General features: G+C 35.6%; 1 protein-coding gene across 2 annotated transcripts; it reads left to right on the forward strand.

Moving 5' to 3' along the window:
* Positions 1 to 15,990: 15,990 nt before the first annotated feature.
* On the forward strand, positions 15,991 to 17,782 carry LOC130716233 (GATA transcription factor 18-like). 2 transcript variants are annotated; one of them, XM_057566438.1, is made up of 3 exons: positions 15,991 to 16,217; positions 16,316 to 16,975; positions 17,157 to 17,782. In XM_057566438.1, exons 2-3 carry the CDS (start codon positions 16,541 to 16,543, stop codon positions 17,376 to 17,378), a joined length of 657 nt encoding a protein of 218 aa, XP_057422421.1. In that variant the 5' UTR covers positions 15,991 to 16,217; positions 16,316 to 16,540; the 3' UTR covers positions 17,379 to 17,782. The 2 variants fall into 2 exon arrangements, with proteins under 2 accessions (XP_057422421.1, XP_057422422.1); XM_057566439.1 differs by having other exon boundaries at positions 15,991 to 16,213.
* Positions 17,783 to 22,834: the final 5,052 nt, after the last annotated feature.

Below are 22,834 nucleotides of genomic sequence, written 5' to 3' on the forward strand. Positions count from 1 at the left end.
TCCCACTTCAAACAACAATATTGGTGATTTTCTGGAAATTATTAACTATGTCACCATCTAGAAATTTTATATCAATATGAAAATCATTATAGGAGATTTTATTTTAGAAACACCAGCACTCTTTGATACTGGTGCTGATTCCAGTTGTATTTCTGAGGGACTCATTCCCACCAGATATTTTGAAAAAACAACTGAGAAACTCAATGCTGCTGAAGGTTCTAAACTTATAATCAAATATAAAATCCATTCGGCTATCATCAAAAATGATAGTCTTGAGATCGAAACTTCCTTTCTGCTAGTCAGAAATTTAACCCACAAAGTCATTATAGGGACGCCTTTCATAAAAAAGCTCTTCCCTTACAACACGGATGAAAAGGGCATCACTGTCCAACATCTTGGACAGCCAATTGTTTTTAAATTCTCTAAACCTCCCTTTGTTAAGACTCTGAATACTATATCTTACAAAGAGAAACAAATCAATTTTCTCAAGGAAGAAATCTCTTACAAAAATATTGAAGTTCAATTACAACAACCCTCTGTCAAATCCAGGATTGAAAATATCTTAGATAACATTCAATCCAGCATTTGCTCTGATCTACCTAATGCTTTTTGGGAAAGGAAGAGCCATATGGTTGAACTTCCTTATGAAAAGGATTTTTCTGATAAACAAATCCCTACTAAAGCTAGGCCTATCCAAATGAATGAAGAACTTCTTCAATTTTGCCAAAGAGAAATCAACGACCTTCTGCAAAAAAAATTGATTTGCAGAAGTAAGAGTCCCTGGTCATGCGCAGACTTTTATGTCAACAAACAGGCTGAGATAGAACGAGGAACCCCCAGACTTGTTATCAACTACAAGCCTCTCAATCAAGCTCTTTGTTGGATTAGGTATCCTATCCCCAACAAAAAAGATCTCCTAGCCAGATTACATGACGCTAAGATTTTTTCAAAATTTGACATGAAGTCTGGATTCTGGCAAATCCAATTACAGGAAAAGGATAGGTATAAAACCGCTTTTACTGTCCCCTTTGGACAATATGAGTGGAATGTTATGCCGTTTGGTTTAAAAAATGCCCCTTCTGAATTTCAGAGAATCATGAACGAAATCTTTAATCCTTATCCTAAATTCATAATTGTCTATATTGATGATGTTCTGATCTTTTCTCAATCTATTGATCAACATTTCAAACACCTCAATACATTCATTTCCATCATCAAAAAGAATGGACTGGCAGTGTCTAAAACAAAAGTCAGTTTGTTTCAAACCAAAATCAGATTCCTTGGTCACAATATCCATCAAGGAACAATTATCCCCATCAATAGAGCTATTGAGTTTACTGACAAATTTCCAGATCAAATCATAGACAAAACCCAATTACAAAGGTTCTTGGGATGTCTCAATTATGTTGCTGATTTCTGTCCGCAGCTCAGTACTATAATCAAGCCCCTTCATGATAGACTCAAGAAGGATCCCCCACCCTGGTCTGATGTCCATACCAACGTGGTCAAGCAGATTAAACTCCGAATCAAAAATCTCCCTTGTATTTATCTCCCAAATCCTCAAGCTTTTAAAATTGTTGAAACTGATGCTTCAGATATTGGTTTCGGCGGTATTTTGAAACAAAAAATCTTTGACAAAGAACAAATTATAGCTTTTACTTCAAAACATTGGAACCCTGCTCAACAGAATTATTCTACTGTTAAAAAAGAAGTTTTAGCAATTGTTTTATCTGTTTCAAAATTCCAATCAGATTTCATTAATCAAAAATTCTTGGTCCGTGTGGACTGTAAATCTGCCAGAGATTTTGCAAAAAGATGTCAAAAATATAGCTTCAAAACATATCTTTGCCAGATGGCAAGCTATTTTAAGCGTTTTTGACTTTGATATAGAATACATAAAAGGATCTGCAAATTCTCTCCCTGATTTTCTTACTCGTGAGTATTTGCAGGGAAGATCTTAGAATGGCCTCCAGAGGCTCTTCCTCATCATCTCGGGGAAGAGGCAGGAGTACAAGTAAAAACAAAGGTATTGTAATCTCTGATTCCCTAATCTTATCTGGGCCCACTGCCCATCAATCTGGACCCACAGTCCAAAAATCTGAGCCTACTGCTCAAATCCAATCTCCTCAACCAAAGCAAACCAAAGCAGATTATGCTTTACCCATCCAAACACTTCTTGCCCTCAAACAATCAGGCTTAGATGATATACCTCAAGGCCTTGTTAAACTCCCAAAAAAGACCTGGGCCAGCATCGCAGATGAAGATGATGACCAAGATCTCCAATCTCTCCAAACTATCATTGATAAAACCAAAAACATAGCAACTCATTACGGGAAAAAACCTGTTGTTGCTCAATCCAGTCAGCCTAACCAAAGTTCCGGTTACCTGACCAAATCAATCTCCAGATTCCAAACTCTCATTGAAACAGAATGGTGGGACAACTCTGGAGGAGTTAACCTTGCCAACAAAATTGGTATTAAACTCTTCCCCAACCATCTTGACCCCATTCATCCAAATAAAACCCAAAGGTTCTACGAGTTCATTCTTGTAGACACAAACAGCGTAGAAATCAAGCATTTTAGGGATAAATCTGATGACTCCCTAATTACTCATTCTACACTCCAAATTCTCCGTGTCCTTCGTCCCACTGACTTTGGACCTAATCCAAATAGCTACAAAAAATTCTCCCAAAACTTTGATCCAGTAGGTTTTAACTATTGGGACTACATTAGAGCTTGGGATAATACAATCCTAGGTTTACAGAACAAAAATTTCAAACATTCTTGGCTCATTTATTTTAAATGGACCAACAAATACTCTTTTCCAAATTGGTTTCATTCCTGGTGGAATTTCTTTGGACCAACAATTGAAATCTTTCCCTCTGAAGTTCTTGAGGGTTACAATCATTTCCTAAAACATTGGAATAAAGAATTAAACAATTACCCAGATTGTTTAAATTTTTATACAATCTTTTCCCTCTCTTGGGTATTCTCCTGGCGTTATGGTCTTAAGACTAAAACCCAACCAATTCTCTTCAAGCAAGCTCTTATCAAATGGTGGAAGATTTTTTATGCTTCCAAATCTTACAAAGAGAATGTTAATCAATGGTTTAAGTCCAATCAGAATTGCCTCAAGCATGCCAGTCCTCAATCCAGCCTCTTGCTCAATCAGAAGGCCCACATCACAGCGGCCCTTGCAGGAGCCTCAACAGAGGAGGATCTGTTGAAAAATCTCCAAACAGCCCTTCAATTATTGAAAGTGCCAAAGGAGCAGGCCTCTTCCTCAAAGGCCCCCAGCAGAAAATCTCCACACAATCTTCTTTCGGGTCAGATTTTGTCCTGGAATCTTTGGAATCAAGTGATGATGACCTTTGCTGAGCTTTGTCGTCTTGAATCATTTGATTTTGTAATAATTCAATCTCAATTATTGTATTTCACTGTAGCAACAGTAGAACTTTTTACTGTAGCAAATAGTACCCGTCAAATAGTACCGGCTACCGGAACTATTTAAACAGTGTTCAATTTTTTCTTTAAATAGGCTTGCTCTGAACCTTGTAAGGGAGAGTTTTAGATACACCTAAACACTTAGAGAGAAGTCTGAGCGAGAGTAAGCACTACTCCTCTGTTTTCTTTCTTTCAATCTTTCTTCAATCTTTCTTCAATCTTTATGTAAAAGTTTTCCATCAGTTTATATAATATCAATCTTGTTTATTGTTTTCTGTTTATGGAAGGCTGAGCCTCCTTTTAATTTATTTCTGTTTTTTGTTTTAATTTAATTATTTCTGTGATAAGCCCCTGCATGGTGGCATCCTACTTCTCTTAATCTTCTTCATCCCTCTCCTCTTCTGCTTCCGAACCCCTCTTGGAATATATATATATATATATATATATATATATATATATATATATATATATATGAATCAAAATCGTGATTTTATGAGTAATATAGCTAATTGGTATTAAATTTGCTAGTTGATTCATTCAACCATAGAATTTCAAACTTGACACCACGTTATAATTGATCCGACCACAACAAGCATTAAAGAACAAGAACAAACCAATGATATTGACAAATAATAACACTACTAGAAATGTGCTTTTTTCTTGCGCATTTTTTGGCAAATTTTTATTCTCATGTATCTCCTGCGAATTTTGTTGATTTGGGTGTTTTTTTCCTACAAATACAATTTTTGAAGAAAGATTCGCAGGTAAAGTTTTGCTGCAAATCTTTTAAATTTGCAAGAAAAGTTTTGCTAGAAATTTCACTAAAATTTTTGAAATTTGATAGGGATTTTGCAACGGTAAAATGCGTGGGAAAAATCACAAAAAATTAAGAAATTTAAATTCTTAGCAATTTACACAATAAACTTATCTATTATATTAAAAGTATTTAATAATATATTAAAATTTATTAAATAATAATGTTTAAAAGTCTTGGTTCATATCTCGTTTTTTCAGCTCTCAATCTCGATCTCGCGTTGATGTAGAATCATGGCATTTCTCCTCAACTCTCGTTCGCGTCCTAGGGTTCTCTTCTCTACTCCTGATCTCGCGTTCGCGTAGAACCATGGCTTCTCTCCTTAGCTCGCGCTCGCGTCCTAGGGTTCTCTCTTCTACTCCTGATCTCGCGTTCGCGTAGAACCATGGCTTCTCTACTCTCGCTCGCGTCCTAGGGTTCTTTTCTCTCCTCCTTATCTCACGTTCACGTAGAACGTTTGTCTTCTTTCTCGCATTTCTCTCGGTCTTCTTCCTCGTGTCCTAGGTTCGCAACTCAACGTCGTGGAACCACGCTCTCTGGACCTAAGATGAGCTTAAATGATTGATTCAGATTTGATTTCTCACTTTGTGTTCATGCTGAAGTTCAAAATGGCTTGGATTTTATTCATGTCGTTTGATTTTAAGAAAAGTTCATAATAGCTTGGATTGAATCACAATAAATCAAAAATATGATTATGTGAATCTGTAAGATGTATTATTTCAAAGCCAAGGAAACAATAGAATCTTAGATTAGATAAGAGTAATTTTGCCAAAACTAGTATGGTCCAACCTCTCATTTTGGCATCAGTGTGTATGTAAGCATTCTGATCAATGAGAATCAAAGCTTTTTTATTCTACTTTCGTTTTTTATATATAGAACTTGTTGGTGAGTTATCAAAATATTGTAGTTCACATTTGATGTTCTTGGAGTGCTTTTTACCGAATTGTTGCTCCTAATTTGTAACTCATAAGAGTCCTTAACTGTTTGGAACTCATTGGTTGTGAATTGGAAATATATAGTTTGTTTCAATTTTAGATTGTGCATCAGAAGTGTATGTTCAGTTTAGGATAATTGTGAATGTTTTCATTTCTGGGTTGCAACTTCTTCTTCACTACTTCCTAGTGTTCCCTTCAATGTGTTCCCTTCAATGTGTTTCTTCCTAGTACTTTTCAAAGGCATTTAAGCCAACTAATCAGGTTCACATGATTTTTTGCAGGGAAACCATCGAAGAAGAGGAAAGTCGAGAGTGAAAGTTGTGTCAATTTGTTTGATAGAAGTGCCCATACTAAAAGCATTAAAATTTATTCTTTTGAGGTAAGAATCAAAAAGTATATACAATTTGTTTAATTGTGCTTTGTATGCTCATCTTATATCTCTAGTAGAATGGTAACTATGACTAGTAATTAGATTAGATTCAGTTGTGGTCTACTTTGATAGTTTCTCTATTCAAGAGTTATTTAGCACACACTACATATGTTTTATGTTATTCTAGACATGTTGATTAGTTTCATGTTACCTCACTTTAAATACAGCGAATCGCCTCGGTTTTTATTGTTGTCTTGTTGATAAGTTATGGTATTTTGTTCACTCATATTTGTTTCAACTTAGAGTATATCTGTTTTCCTCTCAACTGATTAACATTATGGTTTTAAATTATATCTGCATTTATATTATGAAAATTTGTCCAAATAATTAACAGTATTCCAATGACAATTACAGAAGAAAACTTGGGGTGGGTAATGGGATTGATTTCATCCCACCAGCAAAGCAAATCAAGTTAGATAGCGATCAGTTTTCTATTAATAATTCAACATGTAATCTGTTACGAGCATCAGTGTGTATGTAAGCATTCTGATCAATAAGAATCAAAGTTGTTTGATTCTGTAACTAGCATCAGTGTATTTTTTTTTTTTTTTACTTTTTCATGAATTCTTGTCTTCTCAAAACAATATAATTGAAACATTAGTTTTGCACTAGATATGTCTCTGGAAAAATCTATACTGTGACAACTGTATATTTTCCAGAATATTTTGTATTGAGGGTTGCGTTGATGTGGACAGTAAATGATTTTCAAGCCTATGAGATGTTGTCTGGGTGGAGCACTGCAGGAAAATTAGCTTGTCTAATATGCATGGAAAAATCTAAAACTTTCTATTTGAAAAATGGTCGAAAGTGCACTTGGTTTGATTGTCATCGTCAATTTTTACCTCTTAATCATGGTTTTAGAATAAGCCATGATGAATTCTACAAAGATAGAATTGAGATAAGTGTCCTTCCTCCTCTGTTAAAAGGTAAACAAGTGTTTGAAAGAGTTTACAACATTCCCAAAGTAACTGAAAATATGGGTTTGCAAAGTTTCAGGGCATGAGGTTTCCCATAATTGGACCAAACAGAGCATATTTTGGGATTCGCCATATTGGAAACACAACCAACTGAGACACAACATTGATGTTATGCACACAGAAAAGTGTGTTTGAGAATGTGTTTCATACTGTAATGGACAATAATGAGGAAACTAAGGACAATGAAAATGCACGACTGGACTTAGCAAAGTATTGTTGCAGAGATGAGTTGTTGATTACAACAAATCCTCGTGGGAAGCTTATGAAACCCAAAGCCAAGTTCAATTTAGCAAATGATCAGAAGAATGATGTATGTGGATGGGTGATGAGATTGAAGATGCCTTATGGTTATGCTTCCAATATTGGTAGATGTGTAGATGCAAATCATAAAAGATTGTTTGGGATGAAAAGTCATGATTGTCATGTTTTTATGGAGTGCCTACTTCCAATAGCTTTTTGTGCTCTTCCTGAACCAATATGGAAGTCCTTAATTGAACTTAGTCAATTCATTAGAAACCTATGTTCAACGATGTTGCAGAGAGATCATTTATTACAAATGGAACAAAACATCCTTGTAATATTATGTAAGTTGGAGCGCATTTTTCCACCCGCATTGTTTGATTCTCTGGATCTCTTAGTAGTTCATTTGCCTTATGAGGCTATAATTGGTGGACCAATTCAATATCGTTGGATGTACCCATTTGAAAGGTATATATGTTACATATATGTTTAATTCTTTTTTCATGTTGAATATTATACAATTATTGAACTAATCAATTGAATACTATTTTTTTTGTACTTAGATTTTTAAATAAAACTAAAAAAATTGTCAAGAACAAAAAAATATGTGGAAGGTCTATATGTGAAGCATATTTGTTTCAAGAGACATCTTATTTCACTTTCAAGTATCTTGATCTACATCTCCCATGCTCAAGTACAATGAGTGCAAATGAAGAGTTTCTACAAGAACATATAAAACCTACTTTATCTAAAGTAGTTATATCTCGGAGGAAATTTCTTGCGATTTCTGGAAATCGCAGCAAGCATTATCCACAAAGGTATTAGCTGGGTATTGAAAATTCGCAAAATATTTTCCTGCGAATTTTTGAGCTAAATTCGCAGGAAATGAGCGAATTTCTAGTAGTGTGACAAAACATTGAATGTATTCACCATTTACATCTCAAATCTACATTCTACTATTTTCACCAATGTTTCAAAACACAATCTCGGCAACGACACTTTGATAAATATTTTTTTCTAGTAGTACTGCTTAATTTTGACTTAACTTTTATCTTTTCGATGTACCAAAAAAAATCATACACGAGTTCATTGTTCTCAGGAATTGCGTGAACATCGATTCCACTAGTTAAATATTGATTCGAGCGGATAAAATGATACTTGAAGAAATTTGTTTGTAATTTCAATATAAAGAAAGTGGTATAAAAAAAGCAATAAAAGAAATGCATTCATCTATTCCTCTAATATTTATTTTGAAATGAATCCTCTAATTATTTTCAATTCAAACACTTATATAAATATTTATTTTACTTATGCTAAGAGTTATCCACCTAACTATCCGCCTAGGTTATTTGATCAGTTGAAATTTCAGACATAAAATTCCTTAATTACTGTCTAGGAAATTCAAAAGGAACAATAATGATGTTCAGACAGGGACGGAACTAGGTTGTAAGCATTTGGGGTGCTGGCCCCTGTGCTCATACAAGTTAATATATGTGTATACCATAGTAAAATCTATATTCGCCCCCCACCCCCTATGTAGTGTAATATACTACACAGCCTCTAGCACTTTTAAGAAATGAGAAAACCTTACTTTTCCACCACCACTTCCTATTATTAGTGGAATAATGTTTTGTAAAGCTTACTCTTTTTATTTGAACATAATATATAATGGTTTGTACACAGTTACATTAAGAGTATGATAGAAGGAGAAGAGAGGTAAATAAAAAGTGTTATTTGATGTGATAGAAAATGTAGAAATATAAAAAGAGAAATAAATTAAAAAGAGATGAAAGAGAAAGAGAAATGTGAATAAATTATTACTCTTTTTAGTTAGATAAAAAAAATCATAGTTATAATATCACAGCAATATTTCTTTCCTGCCTGGATGCCAAAAATAACAATTTTCAAATAACTCTATACAATGTCAATATTAACAACATCCCTACCACCAGACAACATCTTTACTCATTTTATACTAATATACATACAAAATAAATATATTAGGGAAGTAATATATTTACACATAGAAATAAAAGAGGAAGAAGACAAATATAGAAAGAAGAAAACAGTGAAAATGATACCGAAAAATAAAATATAAAATTAGTTATTGTGAAAAAGAATATTTTAACAATTACTCCAATTAATTTTGGGACATATGATGATAATTGAATCTAATTTTACAGGAATGCTAATAGTATAAGTTAGATATTGTAATTTCTATTTAGCATGTGTTAAATTTTCGCCCCCTTAAACAATTTTTTCTGGTTCCGTCCCTGTGTTCAGATTTACCTCAAAGGCATTTCCCTAATGATCAATCTATCTTAAGATAAAGTAGGTTTTTCAAAAAAAATCTTAAGATAAAGTAACATAGATTTACGAATCTAGTTGTCACAAAAAAATCTTATTAGAATTTAATTAGAACTATGAAAATTCACTATTATTCGTACTCAATAGTAAAATATAATTTTGTTTCAAAAAAAAATTAAAATTTAATTTGAGAGATTAAACATATTTAACCCTACTAACAATATGAGAAGATAAAGAAATGGTATTTTAAGGCGCTAGAATATGCACATTGGTTTAAGATCATCTTTGACGACCAAAAAGTTAGACCTTAGAGGAGACAATTAGAGGTTAGTGTAAAGTGATCTGAGATGTTATGCCGCTGACAAGAATTTTACTTATCATGAGGTAGAACGTCTTATTAGAGGTTTCTCCTATAATACAATTCCCTTTTTCTAAACCCTGGTCCCCTAGTTTAACTACTTTTTCTTTCCCCATCTTTATCTCCTTCATATTCCTAATCCATTTTGGTACTTTGAAGCCTTAATTCAAAGAAGATCCCGTCAACAACAAAATCACTAGACCAATCCTAATCCACCTATATTCTTAGATGAATCTTTGAATCATAATGTAGCTAGCAAAAGAAAGAATGTCCCTAACCCCAAGTAAGGGAAAGACAGACATTCCAGTTGTATCTTGTTGCTTTTGAGGAATGTAATTTTAGGTGTTCCCAAAGTTTATCATAGCAACTAGTATTGCTTTAATTTATTTTAATTTAATGCCATCATTGTATAAGCATACTTTTGCTACGGTAGAGTATAAAATGTGGCTACCGGCGTTGTGCAACACATTTGCATGCATGCAAGCAAACCCCTCCACGATATATACCCACGTGGCATAGGTTGGCAAAATCAATTATTACAATTAATTTTATTAAATTAATTTTAGGATTTTCGTCGGATTAGGCGTTGGATACGATTTGGGCCATTATTGGTTTTATTTTCTTTTTTGACCTTTACATTGGGAAAGAAACCACTGTGACAGGTGGGTCCCATGAAATCCAACGAGCCACGTAACATCATGATTAGTAAGGGTATTCCATGTATGACAACGAGCCACGTAACATCATGATTAGTAAGGGTATTCCATGTATGACAGTGGCATATATTGTTTCCTACATAATATGATCTCACCGTTTTTTTTTTTTTTTTTGTTACATGGAGGGCAATGCCCGGAAAAGAAGAGAAACTACACTAAGATAGTGCGAGGGAAAGTGATTCCCATCCGATCAAAAAACAAAAGGTTCAAGCAGCTAGGAGGAGGGGTTTCAAAGCAGTGCAACCCCAAACTGAGGGCATGAGATTCATTTGCCAGACAATCCGCAACTTGGTTCGCCTCACGCAGGACATGAACACAAACAACATTCCAATCCCGAGCCAGGAAGACACGGATCTGATTCACAAGGGACGCGTACGGGTGAAGGATAGCACAACCCTCATTTATCAGATTCACAGCAACAAGAGAGTCACTCTCAACCATGATCCTACGCCAACCCCTATCCCAGGCAAGAGTCACCATGGTAAAGATCGCCCAGAGCTCAGTCCAAAGAACGTTAGAAGAGCCCAGATTTCTGCTAAAACCAAACACCCAGTTGCCGTGGTGGTCGCGACACACACCTCCACAACCCCGCCAAATTGGTTGGACCACGAACAGAGCCATCAGTATTGCATTTTAGCCAAGCATCCGGCGGGGGCTCCCAAGCAATCGGAACCATCTCATAACGACGAGCACTACCCGCGACTGGATCCTGAAGAACACGCAAGCTATGAGCGTAGTCCAGCTTTGTTTTCATGGCCATAGGTATCATGCACCTTAAATCAAACGGAGTTCCCTGGAAGACAAAATTAGCACGCGACTTCCAGATGGCCCAAAGAAGGAGAGCGAAGTCTGGAGGGCCACTCCTGCCCATCGAGTGCAGACAATTCGATTGCAGGTTCCTCATTACCCAAGCTTTCAGGTCACCGGCGAAGAACTCACTCACATGCCGCTGATCAATCAAATGCAACCATAGCGGTTTCACCTTAGAGCAATACCGGAATAGATTGAGAGGAGTTTCATCAGCTTCATCACAAAGCGGGCACGTCGGCGTGGTCGTCAGGTTCGATTGCCAGCGTCTGTAGTTAACCCAAAGCCCATTATGAAGAAGTCTCCACACAAAGCTGCAGACCTTGAATGGGCCCTTCAAACCCCACACATAATTCCACTCCCTCGACTGGGTGCTCACTTGCGAGGTGCTCAAGGCATCATAAGCTGATTTTGATGAGAAGCTACCATCACTCGTAAGTCCCCAAATAACTCTGTCCCTCCCAATGTTTGGCGCCCGCGGTGGCATAGTGAGGATTTCAGAAACAACATGAGCAGAGAGATAGTCGGCAAAATCAGATAGTTTCCAGGCTCCACGCTATTAGTCACAAGGTGAATGTGGGACATTTTGGTAAAATAAATTTATTTGATTTTAAGTTATACTTAAGAATGGCTTTGATTTTAAGTTATACATATATATATCACAAGTAATACATATATATCACACAAAAAAACTTATGAAGTTAATTATAATAATTGGATTGTTCTGAAAGATTTTAAAAGTGTTATGAACCGGACAAAATTTTCAATTAAAGAGATCATTTAAAATTCATAATTAAAGCCACATAATCCACATAATGATTTGACAACATTTCTTGAATAAAATAAATTAATTGTGATGCATTGTGATGGCCTGGTGTTAAACATGTTTTTATACGAATTGCTTTTATACCGATAATCAATCATAATATTTCACAGGGGATAAATAGTAGCATTCATCTGAAAATTTCAATAAAAATAAAAATAAATTATATTTGACTTGTTTAAATGACTAATATAAGTTAATAGGTCACAACTCAATAGATAAATAAAACTTTTAATAAATAAATTAATAAATAAAATATAGAAATTCTAACCAATTTATCTTTAATGTGATTAAATAATGCGTTATTTAACTCAAACTTTTTCATGAGTCATTTAAATAACCCTAAATATATTTTAGAGGAAAATACACTCCCCTCCCTTGAGGTTTGCCAAAATGACATTCAGCTCCATTTTTAACCAAAATCTACACTCCACCCCACTCAATCTAACAAGTTAACTAACATGTTAAAAGATGCTAACAGAATATTTTCTTTAATTCCAAACTATAAATTTAAATAATAATAAAATTAAAAAAATTCCCTTTATTATTTTTTATTTCAAGAAGTTTAAGATATTTACAATTAAATATTTTCACAATATTGTATAGGAATATCGATAATATTTAAGTTTACAAATATAAATTTAGACTAAACAAATACTTCTATTTTTCTTTTAACTTATTTCCATGATTAATTGTAATAATAAAATTTCATGATTAATTAGATGACATTTATTCCAATGAAAAGCCCGAATTTTTTTTTATGATTGTTCTGGTCACCTTCTTAATTAGTATATTATTAGTTTCATGGATTGGTTGCACTTGCAACATGCAATATTATCCAAGCAAATAAAATGGGATATGCAACAAATTAAATAAGAGATGATTATTACGCGAGGTGCTTGGTCTACTAGAATAACTGAATAAGGTATAGTTTCATATCTCAAAAAAAAAAGATTTAAATTCTTAGTTTTTTTTTTTGGTAAGCCAAGTGAATGTATTAAAAATGGAGTATTAGGGGTACTCCAACCCTGAATACAAGAAGGGATTTAAATTCTTAGTAATCTCAATCACATGATGTTGTATGTCCTCGAATGATAGTTCAAGTGGTAAGAGCTTGGGAATATATGAGTTGATGGGTGTGAAAAGTCTTAGATGATGCAATTTATCTTTTCAATGTACCAATAAAAAATTAAAATATAATTCATATATCTTGAAATTATATAATCCAGGATGAATTTTATAAAGAAAAAAAGTCATCTAATATTATAAATTATATTGTGAGTATATGTGTAGCTTTCGTCAACATATAATACAATAAATAGTTTCAAATAGATTATTATAAAATATGAATCGTAAATTTCTTAAACTTTTTTAAATAAAAATAATAGTAAAAGATTTTTTATTATTTGAAAATTTGCATCTATTAGTTTGGAATAAAGAGAATATTCCATGAGCATCTTTTAAGATGTAGTTAACTTAGTAAAGTAGGTGGGGTGGAGTGTAGATTTTAATTAAGAATGAGACTGAGTGTCATATTGGCAAACCTCAAGGGAGAAGGGAGGGGAGTGTATTTTACTCTATATTTTATAAGTTCATAAAATTTTCATAAAATCTTTAATCCTTAAAAAAATTAATTAAAAAATAATTAGATAAAGTACAAGATTATGTGATCCACGTTACAAGAGGTTGCGTGAGGCCGTAGGCAAATGACAGTAGAATAGAACGCTTAGCTTGGTTGCTTGTGTCTTGGGCTAATCGCATTGCACAAACAAAGCAAATAGGGAGTGAGAGGAGCATCTTTTGGAAAGCGGTGTGTTTCGTCCCCGTTTTGTCGAACTCTGCTTCATCAATCTCAAGATGATCCGATTCTCTTCTTTTCTCTCTCTTGAATGTTTTTTTGAATCTTTTGATCGATATTCCAGAGGAAGAGGTTGCTTGGGGTAGGCTATCATGCATGTGGGTCCTTATAATTACTTCATTTTATAACAAGTTTTTGCTTTAATTTATTTTAAGTTAAATTTGATGAGAGCTTTTTCTTTTGATGTAGTGTAGTTTCTATCTTTGACCCATTGAAATGTGTTGTTGTCTAGTGGACTAGACGCATAACAAGCCAAGTAAGAATGGCTTTGATCATTGCAGGGATTACCTTTATCTCTTTACCCTTTTTCTTACTGTGGTAAACTCAATCCAAATCTAAAGGGATCTTCCCTTCACTTCACTTCTTCTACGGCTTAATACTGTTGCTCCCATAAGAAATTGGTCCGTATGTAAAGCGTGGTGCTTGTTGTGATGGTGTTTGGATTCGGGGCACGAGGTTACTATCATGACCATTGACGAACTTGTTTGTAGATTCACGTGATTCTAACGGTACGGCCAGATTCTGATATATGGAAGCAGAGACACAAAAACTACTGGTTGTTTTGGTTTGTTACTGTTAATGCTAGCTGCATGTTTGATGGGTGGATTGGACGGCCTATAACTATACTAACGCAGGTGTAATTAAGACAAGTACTAGAGGAGAGTGTTCATTGTTCTCTTGAAATTAGATTTTCATGTCTTGGCAACCACAAATGATAAGTTACGCACAAATTTCACCTAAGTGAAAAATATAATGTGTAACATAAGAGCATGAGTCACTTTTTATTTTTTTATAGGTAAATTTTAGTTGTTAGAAATGTTAGTAAATTATCCATCTTTCAGGTTCGAATTCGGACCATTCACCCTTTATCTCATCCAACCTTTATGTCCATAGTTCTTACCACTTAAATTATCATTTGGGGACACGAGCATGGGTTACTTAACATCATCCTAATGAATCAATAGGGTTATTAATTAACATCATCTCAATAAATTAATAGGGTTATTTATAAATTAATTAATAAAAAAGTATGAAAATTCTATTTTACTATTATTAAATGTGATTGGTTTATTTAAGGACTTTTTTACCACCATAGTGTAGTTTAAGAACATATTTACCATTATAGTATACCTTTTTTTTTATTTACCAAACTAGTGTAAATCGCCACTTAGAGTGGCGATACATATATATATATATATATATATATATATATATATATATTTTTTAAGAAATCGCCACTTATCGTGGCGACACTTTAAATTATTATTATATTTTTAAGAAATCGCCAGTACTAGTGGCGACACCTAATTTTTTTATTTGTTTGACTTTCTATTTTAGTGACGGAAAAAATCCGTCACAAAAGCCTTAATTGAAAGCAATCAGTGACAGAATATGGAGAAAGAAATTTTCCGTCGCAAAGGGTATTACGTCCCAAAATTCAAGAGAACAATATTAAATATATTAGCGACGGAAATTTGAGAAGGGATTCTACCGTCGCAAAAGGGTTAGCGATGAAATATCTTTTTTGTGACGGATAGTTTTCAATCCATGTTCTGTCACTAATTCTTTTAAATCATATTAAAGGATTTTGTGACGGATTTTTTCCGTCACTAATATAGAAAGTCAAAAAAATAAAAAATTAGGTGTCGCTACTACCGGTGGCGATTTCTAAAAAAATATTAATAATTTAAAGTGTCGCCACTAACAGTGGCGACTTCTTAAAAAAAATAAAAAAAATATATATGTATCGCCACTTAGAGTGGCGATTTACACTAGTTTGGGAAATAAAAAAAGATATACACTATAATGGTAAATATGTTTCAAAATTACACTATGATGGTAAAAAAGTCTTATTTAAAACCATAAGTTATTTAACTCAAACTTTCTCATGAAATATTTAGATAATCATGTAATGGGGATGTCTAAAATAAGAGAAATAAATATAAAAATGTAATTAAAATTTTTCATGGGATACATAGGAAGTCATACTTGTAATAGTAGTAGTACAAGTACTATTCCATTTTCCTTGGGAGTGTGGTAACGGCAGAGAGGCAGAGATACGGATGGTGCTGCAGACACAGGTTTTTTTGATGGAGTATTAAACACTTTAATTAAAGCCTCGTGATCGGAGAAGGCAGATCCATGGAAGACTGTTCCACTGTCACGTGGGAACTTTTGACTACCTAATCACTATCACGGTATCACCATACCAAAACAACAAAACAAAACCCTCTTCACCACTCTCTCTCTCATCACCTCGTTGCTTTTCCGGGTGCTACCTCCTTCTATAAATTGAGACCATGCAACCCAACCAAAATATCAAGCCAGAGCCAAACAAACAGTGTCACAGTTACAAACTCTCTAAAAACACAACACTTGCTCATAGTGATAATGATGTACCCTACCACTACCACCACCACAACACTCACTTCCTGACTCACTCACTGACTCTATCACCCACTCTTTGATTTCTTCTCAGTTCTCACTTTTTCTTTCCCTCACACTGTAGGTATCATCACCCGGGTCCCTCTCTGTTAGTTTTTTCTTTCTTATACCACTCAAAATATATAAACATACTTATGTTATGTGCATGTCTCCTATTCACAGATAACGACATCGTGGACTGCAGCTGCTGACTGCCAATTCGCCATATTATTACTTATAAAGCTCTCCGACAACCACTGCCTCTCATTTTCTCCCCCACTCTCGTACATTTTAACTCTTTCTTCCACTTCCTCAATTTAACATTTCAAACATTGTCATTCACTTTCACAATCTCACTCTTCCAATTCTCCCACCACCACCACCCTTCTCCATTTCAATCTATTTCCAATGATGCATCATTGTGGTGGTTGCTCTCAAGGTCACATGATGGGAACATGCACATGCGGCATGTTTCATAACACCGAACCCAATTCTTACTCCATGGCATTCTTCTCCATGCCAACCCAACTACCCTACGATGATTATGAAAGTGATATGTACCCTTTCACGCCCTCTCCGACTTCTGCCGTCGACTGCACGCTCTCCCTCGGAACCCCTTCCACACGCTTGACGGAAGACGAAGGAGGGAGGCGAAACCGCCACGAACGTCGCTCTTCCGCCACCAACAACTTTGGATGGGAAAATTCATCAAAACCCCAAACCAAAGCAAGCAGAGGAAGCCACAATGGTAACTCCAACAATGATTCTCTCCTCGCTCGCCGGTGCGCCAACTGCGACACCACTTCTACACCTCTTTGGAGGAATGGCCCTCGAGGCCCAAAGGTAACCAATACATTTTTCTCATTTCTTAAAAAATGTATTATTTTTTAAAAAATAATTAATTTATCGCAATGTCGACAATGAGTATGTTGTAATGTGTTCTTAAAAGAATGTGTTGCGAGCGTTTCAGATAAAAAAAATTCGTACGTAGTAAAATTGATTGTGTGATGTAATGTGTTTGCAGTCTCTATGCAATGCTTGTGGGATAAGATTCAAGAAGGAGGAGAGAAGAGCGAACGCCGCAGCCACCGCCACGCCAGCCGGGGCTGCTTCCGGTTACGGCAGTTCATGGTACGGAGCACAGTCGCAGATTGGGAACGAGTTACGGTTCATGGATGATTCCGATAGGGACTCGGAAAATGGCATTCCATTTCTCTCTTGGAGACTCAACGTTGAACATTATTGAAAATTGAAATTGAAGCATGTGGTGACAAAATTAATGTACGTTAATGCAAGAATTGAAGAAGCATGAGGAAAGCAGCTAGGTACGTAGCTAGCTTAGGTTGCTAGGTAGATATAGATTGACGTTCAAAACAAGACAGGTGTACGTCAAGTTTGACGATGAAGATGATGATGATGTAGATGTTTTTGATTGCGATGGTCTCGTCAATGTGTTTTGTTTTATTCTTTTTTTGACCTCATCCTTTTTGCTTGCTTGCAAGCTTCCTTTTCTCCGTCTTCTATAATGTGGACCAAGAACGGGATAATTCTATGTTCCTATAGTTTGTTTTTTCTTTTTCTTTAACTTTAATTTTCAGCTACATAATATATCAATATTAATCTTACCTTTCAGTTGGTTCACTTTTGCTCTTGGCTATTTTCGATTGATAATTAATGATGATCTCATGTGGACCGTAATATAAATAATTAATTTAAGGGAATGATAATTAAAGTGATGTTTGTAACTTGGGTTTGTTTTTTTACTTTTCCCCAATGCACAGAACATATGTTAAACTGTAGATTCAGTTTCAGTAAAGCTAGATGCGCCCATTTGATTCGGGTGCTGTAATTTTGACGGTTCGATGTGTATGTTGGATCACTGTTCTTTTTGAACCGGACACTGTGCAGTTCAGAACAGTAAAATTGATCATGTCTTTTTAGTTTTTACTTTTAAGAATATTGTATCGAATCTGGATGTATATCCATCATGCTCTTAAAGAGTGCAAAATTAAAAGGTGTAAGCTAGCCTAAGAAGAAGTATGGCATCATTAAAAGAAAATAGTTTTGAGAGTAATGATACATACATACCTCTATTTTCATTCCATTTCATTTCCACACATTTTATTTTCTATCATCTTTTATATTTTCTGTCACATCACAAATTATATCACTAATTTTTCTCTTTTTTCTTCGTCTTTACCTAAGGTAGAGGTGAAAATTGATCATTAACATAACATTATTCCAACGGCAAAAATATACACTAAATGTAAATTTAGTGTCGGAGTTGGCGTTAAAAACTCTAAATCTAATTTACAGTGTCGGCGTCGTGGCCCACCAACGCTATAGGTGATGTCAAAAGTCAAAATGCATGATTTCGCTTTTGTACTCAACAATAATATTGGAGGTCAATGCAAAGCATATTATAAGTTATATTTGCTCACAATTTATGATACATACCCTAAATTGGTTGCTCTAGTCTTGGGTATTGCAAGCGTACCTCTAAGTTGGAGTTACTATGCTTAGTATCTCCAAATTAAGGATAATTTTCCCTTGTACGAGACCGTCAACTTAGAGACCTCCAAAGTGTCAGCAAATGATTCAAATCATCACCAAATTTACATTGACATGTTAAATTTATAGCACATAAGTTAGTTAAATATTCTTCTGTGTTGTTCCTTTTTTTATGTTGTCTGCATTTTAGCTAATGTATGTGTGTGCCAAGATGTGGGACCAGATGTTGTAACATCGTGCTGTGACATTTGTCCCTGCGGATCTGCTGTGTGTTTGGCTGATTTTTCTAGAAGCTTTGGATGGATTTCGTGATAATCAAGTTAGGGTTATTGAAGAAGCTTCTCTATGCTATCTGGAATATATTATAATGGAATCAAATCTTTTGAAGAGGATTTGATTTGGTTTAAATTGTGAAAGTTGTTATCTTTTGTTCAAATCTTATTTGATAAGATTTGTTACTGGTTTAAAAGATTTGTTCCAGATCTGTTTTGTGGACTCTATTTTCGTGCAAGCCCATTGAAGATCAAGACCTGAAGAATGACTATTTAAGGAGGCTTAACCCTAGTTGCAAAGTGTGCCTTGGGCACCCAAGGATTGGGTTTTAGGGTTTTGTTTTGTGAGTCCTTGTTCTGTTATTTTGTACACCTCTCTACTGCCTCCATTGATAATCATATGGCTTAGAGTTGGTTTGTTTAGTTGAGTTGTAATATCTTCAAATTGTTGTTTGATCATGAGATCTATCTTTCAATCTCTTGTAAGGGATCGGTCACTGTGGCAGTGATCATTAGGAGTTAGGGGAAGTTTCCTCATAGCTTAGAGGAGAAGGGCTAAGCTAGATTCACTTATGTAATAGTGGTAGACATTGAAGAGGCTCTATACTAAGGGGGAGTACTTAGGTATAGGAGGGACTTTCATGTGACCTGAGAGCTATTATTTGATAGTGAATTGACTCCTGGATTGGTATCCTCCAGATGTAGGTGATGTTGCACCGAACTGGGTTAACAATTCCCTGTGTTTTTTCATTGATTTAATTTATGTACTGTTGTGCAATTGTCGAACCGATTGTCCCAACATCGCGTTCGACATCTGTCCTGTGCACGAACCAGAATTTCAATTGGCATCAGAGCAGGCACCCTATTCTTTTTGGGTGAGTTCCAGGGAATATATTCTGGTTTCATGGACAACGCCAAGGAAGGAGGTATCCGCTGCTGTTTATGTTATGATGTGCAACTGATAGTTGTTGATGAATATTTTCTCCACCCCTGTGCTCACAAGTTGTGTTAGCCAAAATTCTGCTAATAAGGGGGAGTATTAGTATGTGTTTTCTGAGATTGGTTTTTGTGCATAGCTGCTGATCATGGCTATGTTGAAGATGTTTTTGTGTAAGCTACCTTGATATATTCTGTTTGCTCTGATCTGATGTTTCAAGCTGCAATATTTCTAAAGAGCCTTATGGTAGTGGATTGTATTAGCTAAAATTTGACAAAGGGGGAGATTGTTGTTCCTTTTTTTATGTTGTCTGCATTTTAGCTAATGTATGTGTGTGCCAAGATGTGGGACCAGATGTTGTAACATCGTGCTGTGACATTTGTCCCTGCGGATCTGCTGTGTGTTTGGCTGATTTTTCTAGAAGCTTTGGATGGATTTCGTGATAATCAAGTTAGGGTTATTGAAGAAGCTTCTCTATGCTATCTGGAATATATTATAGTGGAATCAAATCTTTTGAAGAGGATTTGATTTGGTTTAAATTGTGAAAGTTGTTATCTTTTGTTCAAATCTTATTTGATAAGATTTGTTACTGGTTTAAAAGATTTGTTCCAGATCTGTTTTGTGGACTCTATTTTCGTGCAAGCCCATTGAAGATCAAGACCTGAAGAATGACTATTTAAGGAGGCTTAACCCTAGTTGCAAAGTGTGCCTTGGGCACCCAAGGATTGGGTTTTAGGGTTTTGTTTTGTGAGTCCTTGTTCTGTTATTTTGTACACCTCTCTACTGCCTCCATTGATAATCATATGGCTTAGAGTTGATTTGTTTAGTTGAGTTGTAATCTCTTCAAATTGTTGTTTGATCATGAGATCTATCTTTCAATCTCTTGTAAGGGATCGGTCACTGTGGCAGTGATCATTAGGAGTTAGGGGAAGTTTCCTCATAGCTTAGAGGAGAAGGGCTAAGCTAGATTCACTTATGTAATAGTGGTAGACATTGAAGAGGCTCTATACTAAGGGGGAGTACTTAGGTATAGGAGGGACTTTCATGTGACCTGAGAGCTATTATTTGATAGTGAATTGACTCCTGGATTGGTATCCTCCAGATGTAGGTGATGTTGCACCGAACTGGGTTAACAATTCCCTGTGTTTTTTCATTGATTTAATTTATGTACTGTTGTGCAATTGTCGAACCGATTGTCCCAACATCGCGTTCGACATCTGTCCTGTGATTTCGCTTTTGTACTCAACAATAATATTGGAGGTCAATGCAAAGCATATTATAAGTTATATTTGCTCACAATTTATGATACATACCCTAAATTGGTTGCTCTAGTCTTGGGTATTGCAAGCGTACCTCTAAGTTGGAGTTACTATGCTTAGTATCTCCAAATTAAGGATAATTTTCCCTTGTACGAGACCGTCAACTTAGAGACCTCCAAAGTGTCAGCAAATGATTCAAATCATCACCAAATTTACATTGACATGTTAAATTTATAGCACATAAGTTAGTTAAATATTCTTCTGTTCTAGCTACACAGTTAACAAGAAGTGAATAAACTATTCACAGTTAAACGTAAAAAATCAATGCATTTAAAAACTTTATAATTAACTTGTCTTATTACAAAGATTATTTGACATCTTCAAAGATTTTGTGAAAGTCCGCCACTGGATCCATTACTTTCATCCTTTTTTCCCAGCTTGAAGCTAATCAACAACTCTTTCAAGTTTCGAAATCTATTTTGATCGGATGCAAGGTCTATTGTCATCTCTTTCGATCCCCATCACCTCTTCCCTAGCAACAACTTTGTACAGTTTCCATGACTGTTTAGATCGACTCTTGGAGTAAGCTTCATCATAACTTTTTTTATTGATTATCCCAACCTAGCAATAATTATTTACTGTTACTATGGTGACTATGTAAAGGAAAATAATTTTCAGACCCAAGACAACTGTATTTGTCTTATTCCGCATTGGGATTTGGGCCTTGCATGTAAGGCCCAAATTCATGAATATTCTAGATAAGGATCACTCCCACTATAAAAGGGGTGCCCTCACCTTGTACTAGGTACCTTTTTCATCATTAATAAGATAATTTCCATATTCATACATCACTCATATTATTTCTGCTCTGCTAGGGTTCATCAAGGGTATCCTATATCCATTGTTAGACCTTAGACCGGAACATTGGCGTCGTCTGTGACTTTTACTCAGTGATTGTTCTTCTATTGACGTGAGAGGCAGATCATTTTTCATGGAGACACGTTCTTGTGGTGGTGGCCGACATAGTGGAGGCAGAAGCCAGGCACATGTGATCCGACTTGAACTGGAGGGGGAAGCTTCTTTCGATGGAACCTCGGTGGCAGTACGATCTCACGCCACCACGGTTCCAGAAAATCTGGTACAGCCAGGTGCGGCTGTCAGGTCGGGTTTGGACCTTAAAACGAAGCTTCCCACCCCGGAGACAGATGCTTTGGGTGACCAGCAAGCTGAAACACCTGTGCGGGCGCCGGACAATGCATTGGGAGCATCATCTGCTGAATTGAAGAAGGTGTTGGATACTATCCAGGCGGTGCAGCGTCAGAATGAGCACTTACAAGCTCAAGTGGAATATCTTAATCAAATGCGTGATCTGAGCCGTGGCCAGCGTGTGGATGTGGTAGATTTTCAACCCTTTGCGCCCATTGTGGCTGCAGTTGAGATTCCGGAGCACTTCCAAACTTTGACATTGGATATGTATGGGGGCGACACTGACCCGATAGATCATTTACGGTATTTCAATACTAAAATGGTCATTGGAGGGGTGACTGATGCGGTAAAATGCAGATTATTGCCTTCCACATTTAAGGGTGTGGCAATGACTTGGTTTATCAAACAACCTCCATATTCCATTTCAAACTTCACCGATTTGTCAACTAAGTTCCTAACATAGTTTTCAGCCAATCAAACTCAAAAGGCGACCCCGGCTGATTTGTTCAACATCCGT

This window comes from Lotus japonicus, chromosome 4 (genome assembly GCF_012489685.1).
Source record: "Lotus japonicus ecotype B-129 chromosome 4, LjGifu_v1.2".
Lineage (NCBI taxonomy): Eukaryota > Viridiplantae > Streptophyta > Magnoliopsida > Fabales > Fabaceae > Lotus > Lotus japonicus.